The 13,210-nt window shown below is 39.3% G+C and overlaps 1 protein-coding gene across 1 annotated transcript; it reads left to right on the forward strand.

Moving 5' to 3' along the window:
* Window positions 1-474: 474 nt before the first annotated feature.
* Window positions 475-4,236, forward strand: GREM1 (gremlin 1, DAN family BMP antagonist). Its single transcript, XM_009285807.1, has one exon. The coding sequence runs from the start codon at window positions 478-480 to the stop codon at window positions 1,030-1,032; it is 555 nt and encodes a 184-aa protein (XP_009284082.1). The 5' UTR covers window positions 475-477; the 3' UTR covers window positions 1,033-4,236.
* Window positions 4,237-13,210: the final 8,974 nt, after the last annotated feature.

The following is a 13,210-nucleotide window of genomic DNA, read 5'->3' on the forward strand; positions in this document are numbered from 1 at the left end:
CTGCTGAGTCTAAGGAACACATAGCTACACTGGATATCCTGAGTCAAAAAGAGTTTAGTCCTCTGGCATTGCAGATAGCTATGTCATATAAATCCTTGTGTAGCATGAAATCTATTCTTCCACCAGTGTAAGTCAGGAGCAACATTCCTAATGTCAGTGAGCTATAGGAAGGGAATGAGAACTCTTAACTAGGGTAATGTACATGGAGAAAAGAGCTGGAAAAAAGATGCGTGCTACACAAAATGAAATTCTGTTTGGACTTACTGACTTTCAATCACCGTACATTAAAGCTTTTATCACTTGGTAATCTGGAAACAGCTTTCCAGCTGCTAAAGGCTAAATGCTTATCTTTTATAAGTGCGCGCGCACGCACACACATGTATCTTTTATGGAACTGAAAATTTACTGCATACCTGACTTCTGTTGATATATGAAATCCACAACTATGCTTTATTCCCTCAACTTCCTCCATATAGGATGGTCCGCACGCTGTATGCCATCGGTGCTGTGTTTCTTCTGATGGGATTTCTGCTACCAGCAGCAGAAGGGAGAAAGAGGAATCGTGGATCTCAAGGTGCTATCCCTCCTCCTGACAAAGATCAGCCCAATGATTCAGAGCAAATGCAGACACAGCAGCAGTCGGGCTCTAGGCATCGAGAACGAGGAAAAGGTACCTCAATGCCTGCGGAAGAGGTGCTGGAGTCTAGTCAGGAGGCATTGCACATCACTGAGCGCAAATACCTAAAGCGGGATTGGTGTAAAACTCAACCCCTCAAACAGACTATCCATGAAGAAGGCTGCAACAGCCGTACCATTATCAACAGGTTCTGCTACGGCCAGTGCAATTCCTTCTACATCCCCAGGCATGTCCGTAAAGAGGAAGGCTCCTTCCAATCTTGTTCCTTCTGCAAGCCTAAGAAATTCACCACCATGACTGTTACACTCAATTGCCCTGAGCTTCAGCCCCCGAGAAAGAAGAAAAGAATCACCCGAGTTAAGGAATGCCGGTGTATATCTATTGACTTGGACTAAACTGAGAAAAATATGGTACCGATTGCACTCTGACTGTACGCAATCATTGCCAGCATGAGAGCGAGTGGCATGAACTAGCATACCTTCGGGGCTGGACAAAATTGTGAATTACCTAAAACAAGAAAAAAAACAAAAAAACAAAGGAAAAAATTGATGTAAGGGAAGGACACACATGTGTATGTTTGTTTGTAAGGAGAAAATGGATGTGTACAAGCAAATATATGAATGTTCACTGCAACAAAAAAAATTAACAGGGGTATGAAATATTAAAAAAATCTATTTACCCGCAGTCATGAATTAGGTTTCCTAGTGTATATTCACATTTTTGCCACTTGCTGGGAAAGTGGAGCTGTGGCTTTTGCTAATGTTCACCTGCCGTGCTATTTGCTTTTACTGCATTAAGAGAAACATCGAAGTGAGAGGACAATATATTTGAAAGCGTGAATCTATTCTTAAATACGAAGTAGGCAAAAAGCAGTTTAAAGCATAGCAAAACCATCACTGCAAATAGCAGCTGTATCAAGAGTTTGTAACGTGCTTCTTCAAAAAAATAACTGTAATCCAAAAGCCATGTCTGGAGAACAATGGGGGGACATGGGAGTGTTGAAAAGTCAGTATAGGTGGATGGAAAACAGAGCTACAGCAAGTTAGAAAGCAAAAGACCAAAGTAAGTAGACGGGGAGAGTACAAAAGGGAGTAGAAAAAGGACAGATACATAAATAGGAAGACACAGAGGAAGATATATTGTCTTCTGTTTACGTTTTGCTTTAATTTATATACCTAGTCTTATATTACATAAATTAAAGAGAAACTATATACAAGGCTATAAATATACTTCTGAATTCTAAAGGCTCTCTAAATCAATCAAAACCCATTCTTGTGCCACTAGATCCATTTGATGTCTTGTATTTCTGATATCAGTTACTCTTCATATCTACATATATATGTATATGCAGTATCTTTTAGTCATTGGTATCTATATGTACATGCAATGAGTAGGCATACTCCATTGTGTGTATCCGAACTCTCTCCTTCTCTTTCTCACACACATACATAAAAACCATACATAACCACAGCACAAAAATCTTGCTAACCAAAATCAAGTACAGAATGGCAGTAATTTAGTACATAAAGAGCAAAGCAAAAATTAAAACAAGCATCATGTGACGGCAAATGCAATAACCACACAAGAGACAAAAGACACGACATTCATGACTAGTAAACACTGCATTGTTGTTGTTATTTTAGCTTTGCCACAGGCATGCAGTTTGTTGAAAAAGAGATGCAGAACTTTGCCAGCAATAATCCTCTTTTTATATCTTTTACCACAGACTTGCATTTAAACGGGATTTGGACTAAGTAAAGAGAATTTCCTGAAAATTAAGGGCTAACTGCCCCTCTCATTTGGGGGAAAAAAACCCATAAAAGGGGACACACTACTTCCAACAGCTCGATGAATCTCACCTGTGAGGTTATCCTGCCTCTTCTTTCCTTCAGGATTAGAAGCTTCAACTTGATCAGGGCTGTGGGTTTTGACAAGAGCGCAGAAGGTCCTGCAAAAGCAGTTGGTTTAGCTAGGTGGACCCTGGGCCATTGGACCTGAGGGGCAGCCCTTCCATGCACGTTGCCCTTGCTTTCCTGGGGGTCCGATGGGAAGCCTGGGGGTTGTCTTGCTGGCTGCATCTCATACCCCATGCTGTGCAAATGGCTCATGCTGTCCTGGGTGCTGGCTTTGCAAGTGTGCTTTCCAACTGGGTGGTGAAGAGATGACAGGGTGCTGCACACCTTCCTGCCTGTGCCTGTGCCTTGTGCCTGCAGGGCCCCGACAGCTGGTCCTGTCCGGTGGGGTACCGAAGGAAAGACGTGTTTGTACACTAGAGTCAGTACCGGTCCTGAAAGCAACCTGGACATCACTGATGTGAGTGAAATGGGAGTTAAGTCCACGTTAATTGTATGATGGGGCTTGGATAGTCCAGGACTCAGTTTCCCCATTCAGCAGCAATACTCTCTAGTATCCCCTGTCAGTGTAACTGCTCTTTCTCACACCAGATGCCTCTCTCAGCTGCAAGGTGATTATCTTGATAGCATTTCTGTCCACTGAACACTGAGGAAGACAATTCGGCTCTTACTGATGTGTCCAAAGGGAAAAATATACAGTGGCATGTCACAGATGCATCCAGTGTGCAGTCATTATATCAGATGCCCCAGCTGTTACACAGTGCATCATGCAGTTATTGGCGATATCCTGCATCTCTGCAATTAATATATTTTTACTGTAAAATCCACTGCTGTGAGGTCTGCATTTGTAAGATTAAGAGATTGCAACTCATTGATTGATATTATTAAAATGCATTTTGTCTGGTGTACTCTCACTCAGCAGGTTTGACACATTTCTTCATGGATTTTAAAATCCAATTTTAAAATCTGGAATTACAGGAGGTAGATTTCCACTGTGTGGAATGTGAATAGTTAAACAGAAAGATATGGCTATTTAATGTTATTATTAATACAAATCCTCTTTCACTGATAATAGGCAGGGGTTGTTTTCCTTTAAATTACTTTTTTGAGTTGGTTTGCAGGGGAAAGGGCCAATCTCAGTCGTTGCTGAAAGTTTTGTACTAGCTAGGACTTCTGTTCAAGAAATGAGCACACCTTAAGAATGAATTTTTTTCTTCATGTGAAGTTGACAGCAAAACTCCCATTGTCTTTTACAGTGACTGCTGTGTCCCTAAACCCTTAGCCATTAAGCAAAGCTTCAGACATTACTGACTCCTTTATTTAAGATTAGGCTAATATTCTGAAGGAAAATTGATAAAAGTTTTACAAATCTTTATGTCCAAAACAGCCTGTACATAGACCATGACTGAACTCCCCTTGAGGCAGATTCCCCCCCCAAAAATGTAAATTTTATACAAAGAACTTTTATGAATTGCTAGTTATTGCCTGAGAGTAAGAAAGTTCTGCTAACTTACAATTATACGAGATATTTAATATCAACCACAATATGTATTTAAATGTCTGCTTTATTCTAAAAACAATGGACTATATAACCTAAGGCTGCAGTATTTTCATGCTCGGTCTCACAAAGCAAAACTTGGTTTAAAATGAAGTTTTAATTATTTTGTAACTGAATAGAATTGGAGTTTTTTCTTCCCAGCATTTTGTACGTCATTTTAACTACTAGTAACAAATAAATAAAATATCTTCTCCAGCCCATGTCTATTGTTTTTGTTTTTTGTTTGTTTCTTCCTTAAGTTTCCAGCTCTTTCTGGATCTGTTGTACTTTGACTTCTGTGGTTTCTTCTAGTTATAAAAGGGCTTACATTATGACAATGAGACACAGAGACAAGCAATGGCACCATCATTCAACACAGCTACTTCAATAAGGTTTTAAAATGAGATCTGTCACTTCCCCCTCACCCTTCCACAATTTATAGAAGGAAAATCTCAATCTTTACTCGCACTTTTCCCCTTGTAAACCATATAGTGACAGTTCAAAATATAAATCAGCCTTGAATTGTTGTAAAGTTAAAGCTGGAGTTGGCATGCCTGCCTTACACCTTATCTCAGTTTTACATCTAGCTAGCAGTTTACTGCCAGTTTCAGAAAAAAAGAGTAAGGAGCACCTTTACAATACAGCACATTACAAGCTGTAAATAGGGACAGGGGAGATGAAAGGTAATTATAAAAGAGAACAGGAAGATCTGTCATTTCCTTTTACCTTCTCTGTCCCTGCTGGCAGCACTTGGGCAAGGCCAGTTTTGAGGAAGGACTGCAACCACAGAGAACAGGTTTCCTCAAACCTTCCACCCTGCCGGTGGGAGATGGGCAGTAGCGGTATAAATTTTACCTTCCCAACCTGCCACCCTGTCAGATGTGTGAGGGACTCGGTCAGTCATTGCAGACCCCCGTGCAATCCTGCTGTCTGCAGTAGTGGTGGCATTGTCTGCCCTTGTGGAGAAAAGCAGCTCTGACTGGGATCACCATCTCACTGAACCGGACTGAGAACGGTCTCTGATTTCACATAAGCCTCTGAGCAGTAATATAGGCCTATTTCAGATGTACACCTTTTAGTTCAAAGGACTGACAATGACATAGTCAGATATACAATCTTAGGAGTGAACAACGTGTAGTGTTTTCCTGGAGCGCACACAGATAACCAGAGAAAAGGGTCAGATGTCCCATTATCCAGCTCTGAAAAGCTGGGTGCTGGTAAGATCCGGTGTGGTTTTCCTTCATGCAAAGCCCTTGTGAAATAGTGGAGCTGAGCACTCCAGTAGTACTGGTTGTCTGGGGTTTTTAAAGGCTTTTTGGTTTAGTCTTCCTTCTTTTCTAGCTTTTTTTTTGTGCTTCTAAAACTTACTGAAAGCCTGATAACATTAAAATAACTATTTCTAACAGGCAACTGACTTTTTCTGGTGTGAGATACAGGCACAGTTGGACAGAATAAGTTTCCTTTAAAAGATGTGCATATATATCTTTATTTGAATATTTAAAACAGAGAGAAAAACCTCCTGGACTTACCTTTCTAGTACTCTGTAGTACCATGGTCTTACTATTTATATGCTGACAAGCTCAGACATTCATTATAATTTACGTTTGGCCTACATACCAGCTTTGAATTGAAGATACGTCCACTGTGAAGTCCCGTGTGCTTTATAGATAGTTACACTGATCAAAAGAAGATAACAGAGAGAGAATTCACACACCCTAATCAGCTTTCAGGGTCACAGATAGAAATAATAATATATATATATTATTATATTAGATAATTATATAAAAATATTATAATAATTTTTTCTCTCTCTCTCTCCAGTGAGGTAGGCTAGCTTTCTGCTTGGGATTTCTGTGTGTGCTCTGTCATCCATGTGCTGCACAGTTGATTCGCACACACATTATAGGACTGAGGCATCAAGACCATGTCAGATTTGCTGAGCATGTGCAAGACATCTGAGCAACACATGCGCACAGTAGGTATGGTGCGTCCTGGATGGGTCAGTGGAACAGACAGCATCGTGGCTCCGCTCCAGCTGCCTGTCAGCAACGTTGCCTGGCTGGGAAGAGGGACATTGCATTTGCAAAAATGACGCAGTAATTTAACCTTGTAATTTACCTTCTCCTGAGTGAAAAAAAAGGAGCACTGGAGAACTGTACCCTCGGGGACTGGTGTTTCTTTGTGCTGTCCAGTGCACAGAGTTGTTAGTTCCAAAAGGTTTCCTAAAGGAGAAGCACCAAGTCACTGGTAGAAGACTGAGATGAGAATGCTGGTTTGCTTAACCCAGTGTTCCCCTTACACCCTCTTCCTTTGCTTTTTAAAAAAACATACATCTTATTCCCTCCGAATAACTCAAACCTGCCTTAGAAACCACTTCATTAATTACTGAAATACAGCAGTCAATATCGGCAGAAGAATGTCCAAAATTTTTTCTGAGTCATTCTGCTTACCTGGACGGTTGTACTAACCAAAGACTTCTGAAGGGGAGAGCTGCATCATTTAAAATTTAAGGGAGTGGAAAAAAAAATGTATATTTGGATTTAGTCAAAACAATGGAGATATCACTTCTAGATATTTTTAATAACCATCAGATCTTGGCCTTAAGGTATCAAAAAGATTAACCGTAATAAGATTCAGATACCTTGCTTTATTATTTTTTTTTTTAATCAGCTGAGACTGAAACTAGAAATACACAGGAATGCACAGGTATCATAACGAGTCCCAGTAGTGCAGATTTTTGATGCTACCTTGTAATGCAGCTTCATAAAAACATCTGAAGCCTGTCTGCACTGCCTGCCTGGGAATGTAGCTGATGACTTTAAGGTGCCCTTTGACAATGTGTGGCTTCTGGCTGCCTGAATTCCTCCCCTAGCTTTTATGGGGCGGGGCGGGGGGGAGGAGTACAGAAATTTTAACTGTCACTTGCTCCCTTTCCTATTATTTTCTAAAAATAGTGAAAATAAAATTCATAATCTACCTCTTTTAAATGATCAAGGAGCAAGATATGAGGATCAAATTATATACTGACATAAAAGAAGAATGTTTGGGATCGCATGAAAAAAAATAAACTTTTAAGTTGTGATAGGCAATAACTCCTCCTTGCTGTGATACAGATGTAAGTCACATAGCTTGGGGATGAATCAAATGGAGAAGTTACACTGACTCCCAATAAAACTTCTGCAAATAGGGGAGGAGGAAATTTTAACTGTCACTTGCTCCCTTTCCTATTATTTTCTAAAAATAGTGAAAATAAAATTCATAATCTACCTCTTTTAAATGATCAAGGAGCAAGATATGAGGATCAAATTATATACTGACATAAAAGAAGAATGTTTGGGATCGCATGAAAAAAAATAAACTTTTAAGTTGTGATAGGCAATAACTCCTCCTTGCTGTGATACAGATGTAAGTCACATAGCTTGGGGATGAATCAAATGGAGAAGTTACACTGACTCCCAATAAAACTTCTGCAAATAAAGAAATCGCTATGTTTGAATTTCGTTTTTAAAGAATGCCTTATGGAAACAGCCATATTCCAATTCATATTACAAGAGATCAAAAGAACAAAGGTTAAAATAATATCTCCATCTCTCTCTACAATAATTGAGAGCTATATCTTATCCTTCTGTTTAGTAATATCAATATGGATTCCAGCAAGAAAGCAATTGGAAAGAATTAATGTGTCAGTTACAGCTCATCGGGGACACCAACACTAAAATTCATTAATCATAATTTTATAGTAATTGCATGGCATCACTACAGAGCACTGTTAAGTTTGTTTGATTTATTTAATGATGAATTTGAAGACCTTAATATTGTTTTTCCTTTAAGTTAAACTTTAGTGAATTTCTATGTTTTGCTGAATTTCTATGTTTTGTAATTAGTTTGTTGAGGTATAAAGGCACAGGTTTTTTTATATTTAAGAAAAGAGACATATTCTCAATCTTAGCTTTGTATTAGTGTTTTCTTCTATTCAGAGAATTAAAAAATTTTGCTATATAGATATAACATACATGTATTTTTCTCTCTAAACAAAGGTATCAAAAGCCTAGAAATGCATTAGATACATTTAAAAGTCTGAAAAATGTACATTTGATAAGTTTGTACATAAAAGTATGGGCCAGTGTGCCAAGCTTCTTAACAACATACTTTATGAGTGATTAGTATAGAATAAAGTCAACAATGGCAATAATTACAACAGTAGGCATGAAGAATTTATTTTTCAAGGAGGGGGACAGGGTTGTGTGTACTCAGTAAAGTTTATTTCTAGGCAATTACACCTAATGGCAAAGACGAAGGCTAGCTGAACCTCTCTCCTTAGGATCTGAAGGGCCTTGAACGTTCCTTGGGAAACATATGTTCACAAGGAACATATATTTCCATTTTTGTTGTTAGTTTGTTTCAACTCCAAATGAATGAAGAGGCTAGATTTTGGGTGTTGTTATATTTAGCAAATAAAAAGGAGAAAGAAAACTATGTGTACAATGGAAAGAACTTACTGAATGGATCTAAATCCTATGGTAGGTAATTTGATCTAATTTTTGCAGAAAGGCAAATGCCAGATGTTTGCTCCACTTTGATCTTAATAACACTTTAGGCTGCAGACAATAAGATTGGTTTAAAATTTATTGTCTCTTTGATTTCTCCATTCTAATGCTTTTTAAATTCTTTACACAAGACAGATCTATATATAGGCAACTGGGGTGGCATCAGAAGCGTTGTATACTTAAGACATTCTTGAAAACCTCAGTGTGGAACAGTGTTTGCTGTTTTATGCATCAAAACAAAGCCAGATTTTATATGAGCAACATTCAATTTTCTTTTTATTATAATGTCTCTTTTTATTTTGCATATGAAGTTCTGACTGTCGCATCTGTGGCACAGCTCCTTATATGCTTTTATCTTTCAGTAACCTTATTAAAAGTCAAGACAATATATTAAATCAACATTAAGCAGCAGGAGTTGAAAGAAAAGTTAATCCATTCCCTTGCATTGGGAGTGTAATCTATGTAGATCTTTAATTTCACTGTTAAGTTGCTTTTAGGATTCTTTTTGTACAGAATATGCTTTAAAAGGAGAGCTGCCACTGAATGGACACCAGTGAAAGCCTCTGAGAAACCATAACATCCAAGAGGCATCCGACTTGCCTTCCGTTTGGAGCTTCACATTCAAGGAGGCCTTTGCTCTGTGAATGTGAGTTGAACTCAGCTTACGGCTGCTTATTAAGTGGCCTCAGGTTTCTAGCAGAATATCTCGTATATTCACTATTACTGAGAAACAATGAAAAGCAAGTGAGACTGAGAACAAACGGTAGAGCAAGAACAATGATTAAAAAGAGACAAATAGTAAAAATCCTGGTGTGCAGCCTGAATGTCTTATCACAATTCCCTGGCATAGTTGAGAGTCATCTGTCCCTTAGATCCATGCATGATGTCTCTAAACAATTGTTTTCACTCTGCTCAGCCCAGTAGTCTGAAAGTTCAAAAAGTCAGAGTCAGTTTTCCTCTGAAGGAAACTCTGAACTTTGCCTGCTGATGAAACTGCCATTGATCAGCCAGCTAGGAGAACACCTACCATGGCAGGTTTTTGTAAACTGGCAGTGTCAATGGGCTATCAGAAGTCGTCAGCCTCCCTTCTCCTCTACCGCCGAGTTTAGTTCTTGCAACAATGTCCTTCATAAACCAAAAGAAAACTTCCTTTCTTCAGAACCAAATACTTTAGTTCATTACCAAGAACAAGACATTATACACAGACACATGGTAATAAATATTCTTCTCTTCCTAGCACGTTACCGTGACAAGTGAGACTTTCCTGTTACCTCACCCCAAGAGAGAAGCCGGGTAAAGCAAAAATCTCTCCCAATGGGAATTGCCTTAGGTTCAAATGCATCTTCACATCTTTTCTTCCTTGTCTTTGCTACACCTCCAGAGCTAAAACATCTTTAATGTAGTCTACTATCTTTCTTTATCACAATTACATTGAAATACTGTTTGCGTAATTCCAAGGCATGTTTTGTCAGTCTTCTCTTAGACGTAATGTACCACCTGTACTGTTAGAGAGGGGGCTATTTGGAAAGACTGGACAACTAAGTCACAAAACATAGGGAGGTTTAAATGGCATTTGATTTCAATTAAGAGGAGTGCAGAAGCACTGGTTTCCTAAAAAGGCATGATGTTATGAGACTCTGAAAATCTTTTGCAACACTAGCCTTTGTGCATCATAGTTGAAAGGTGTGCAAGTGCTACCCAATGAAATTTAATGGAAGCCACACAAGGAAAGATTTTAGCCTCGACATTTATCTTTACCAACACATGGAACCACCTTGATCTGTTTTACTGTTGGTGAAAAAAGAAGGTAGTGTCTATTTCACAGGAGAGAATAGGAAGTAAGAGTCATTGTGATGGATGGTGGAAAGAAACAGAGGGCAAGAGGGAGGAAATATGAGCGTCAGGTACTGATCTCAAAGATGAGGTCTAGTCTGCTGTCAGAATGTGTATAAATAGCTTATTAATAACAGGAGAGATGTATTGGCATCAGTGTGAAAGGAGGAGTGTATTCAGTTTGTATTGTGTTGTCAGAAATAAGCCATCTGGGTAGAGCACAGTTTATATTTGTTAGATATGAATAGACTACGCAAGTACAAATAACGTACAGATCAATTCCTGTGAAAATATTCCCTCATCTCAAGGCATTTATCCAGCAGATGACACTGCAGTAAGCTCTGCCATCTCTATCAAATCTGTCACATTCACTTACTGTGGGCATCGCTACACTTCAGTGTAGCATAGAGATCCCAGATAAGTTTTAACCTCACAAACATCGTTACCAGCAATAATTTAATTGCAAAAGCTTGAAGTTTATTCTTTAATTAGCATCGTTCAATGGGTGAGACAAACCCTGCTTTCGGTCCCAGCATAGGGAAAAACAGGGGTTATCAGGGAAATTTTCCTTTGATTTTCTATAATGATTCCATCACATCATTGCTGAGCGCACCAGCAATGTTTAGGAATGATGTCCTATTCTCTCCCCGGTTCTCTTCCCACTTAACCCGCCTGTCCCAACAGCAGCTCGGCTTCGGTCTGGGGCTGACACGTTGGGAAAAGGAAGACCAAAGTCACTTGGTGAAGTGACACTGAGGAGGGGGTTTATGCTGAGGGGAACCCCCACAAAGTGGGGTTTGGTGCTACTTCCATCCTGTCCTTGCTGGCAAGGGAATGAATTCAGGGAGGAGTGCAATATCAGAAATACATCTGCAGGGCATCCTCGACAGAAGTTCAACAGCTTGCTGCTGAAATCTCTCACTGTCAGTGCCAATACAACCAATATCTCCTGGGAAGCAATCTGGTTTATTGCTCCACACCCAGATTTTTTGTGGTATTTAGGAAATGCTTCATTCAATGTTGTAGGTCTTTCTTGATTTAGGCACCTAAGTCTCATCTCCAGCGACTTGCAATAAAGTTCTTGCAAGAGCTATTCTTTGAGCTATTATTTCTTTTCCAAACAAAATTAGTATTGGGCAATATGTTTTGGTTCTGGGTTTTTCAGATTTCTGAGGCTTGTATTAATTCAATTTGCTGCTGAACAAGATACTGCCTGATAGCTATGGAAATAGGTTCTCCAATCTGTGGATTGTGCCTTTAAGAATAAACTAAGCATAGAGTCTATTCAAGTGAAATGTTACAAAGGAGCTACAGACTGTAGCCTTTCCTCAGGGCTCATTGTTGGTACAACAATGTGAAGTATATATACAGTTTTTATTCAGGTTAAGACAGCCTGGAAGCTGGGGTGGCAGCTCTAATTTTTCCAGCTTCAGCCTTAGTCTGTTTGGCTTTGCATAAAAACCTAACCTTACAGCACAACCTTGGACAGGACTCGTTTTATGCAGACGGCGCAAGCTGCCAAAGCTTATATGTAGGGCCGTGTTTGGGGAAGGACTTCCATAATGTAAGGCCTGGAGTGCTTATTACCCTCTGAGTTGAAATCGGATGTTACTCCCTGAGGCACAGGTCAGCACGTCCGTCATGCATAGACGAGACCGTCTGCTCCTCTCGGTTGGAGAGGGATGTTATTTTCTTAAGGAGCAGGATGTTATTCCTAGAGGTCTGCCCCTTGGTAGGGTCAAGAGTAATATTTTATGGTTAATGTTTATGATTAATTTTGGCTGTGGCCTTTCCTTTCAGAATTTGTATGGTGTCAGTTCAAGTTGGTAAGGGGGAAGCTTGACAAGGTTAAGGCGTGAACCGTATACTCACTTTTCCTTCCAAAGTAAATACTACAACAGCAATGCACATGGGAACCGAGCAGCACATTCCTAAATCAAACCAGAAGATTCACACAGGGAACTAAAACAGTAGGGTCCAAGAGGGTGGTTTTTGCCTTTTATTTTTTTAGTCCAAAGGATACATTTTCAGAAGGATGCCTTGGGAATTAGCTCAGCACAATCCCAGGCGCAAAAAGGGCAGTTTGGCATCAGATTTCTTGTGCTCACATTATTCAAAAATTAGTATTGCCTTTGCCCCTTTTCTCTCAAAAAATGTCTGCTAAAGTAAGGTGAATGATTCTCAGCTGTTCAATGCTGCTTAAAGGAAAGGACACACTAGCATCACAGTGTGATGCAAGTTTATATTGAATCTTACTTTTGGAAAATATCCAGATTTTCTGCCTGGCTTGGAATAGGATCTTTAGATTCATATGCAAGTTGCTCTCTTTTTAAGAATCTTAACTTTTTTCTCAGCTTCTGGAAACTCTGTTTTCCCTTCACATTTTTTGTTAATGTAGTAGTTTCATAATACGCTTGCAGATGGATTTGGTTTGATATTTTAGAAGACACTTAAGACCAGAACAAATGGGAAACTTCTTTTAAAATCTCAAGGAGTTCTTTTTGTTGTCAGGACATGGCGTATGGTCCCATAACTTACTTTCTGTGGCAGTATCACCAAACAGAGAGCAATGAGTAGAAAGAAGACATATTATTGTGATATTGTGAAAATTTCCAAAAATATGCTATTGTATGTAAGCAATAAAGATGACAGCTTCAGAAGTGTGTGCGTGAAGCAGTCTCAGAAACCCATCTTGGATCTGCATCGTCATTTTGGAGTTTTGGAATGCATCATTCAAAGGGTGTGTGGGGGAAGATCATTATATCAGATTTTCTGATGATGACTTTAAATCAGGAGAAAACAG

The sequence above is a fragment of the Aptenodytes forsteri genome, unplaced genomic scaffold (assembly GCF_000699145.1).
Source record: "Aptenodytes forsteri isolate BGI_AS27 unplaced genomic scaffold, ASM69914v1 Scaffold124, whole genome shotgun sequence".
Lineage (NCBI taxonomy): Eukaryota > Metazoa > Chordata > Aves > Sphenisciformes > Spheniscidae > Aptenodytes > Aptenodytes forsteri.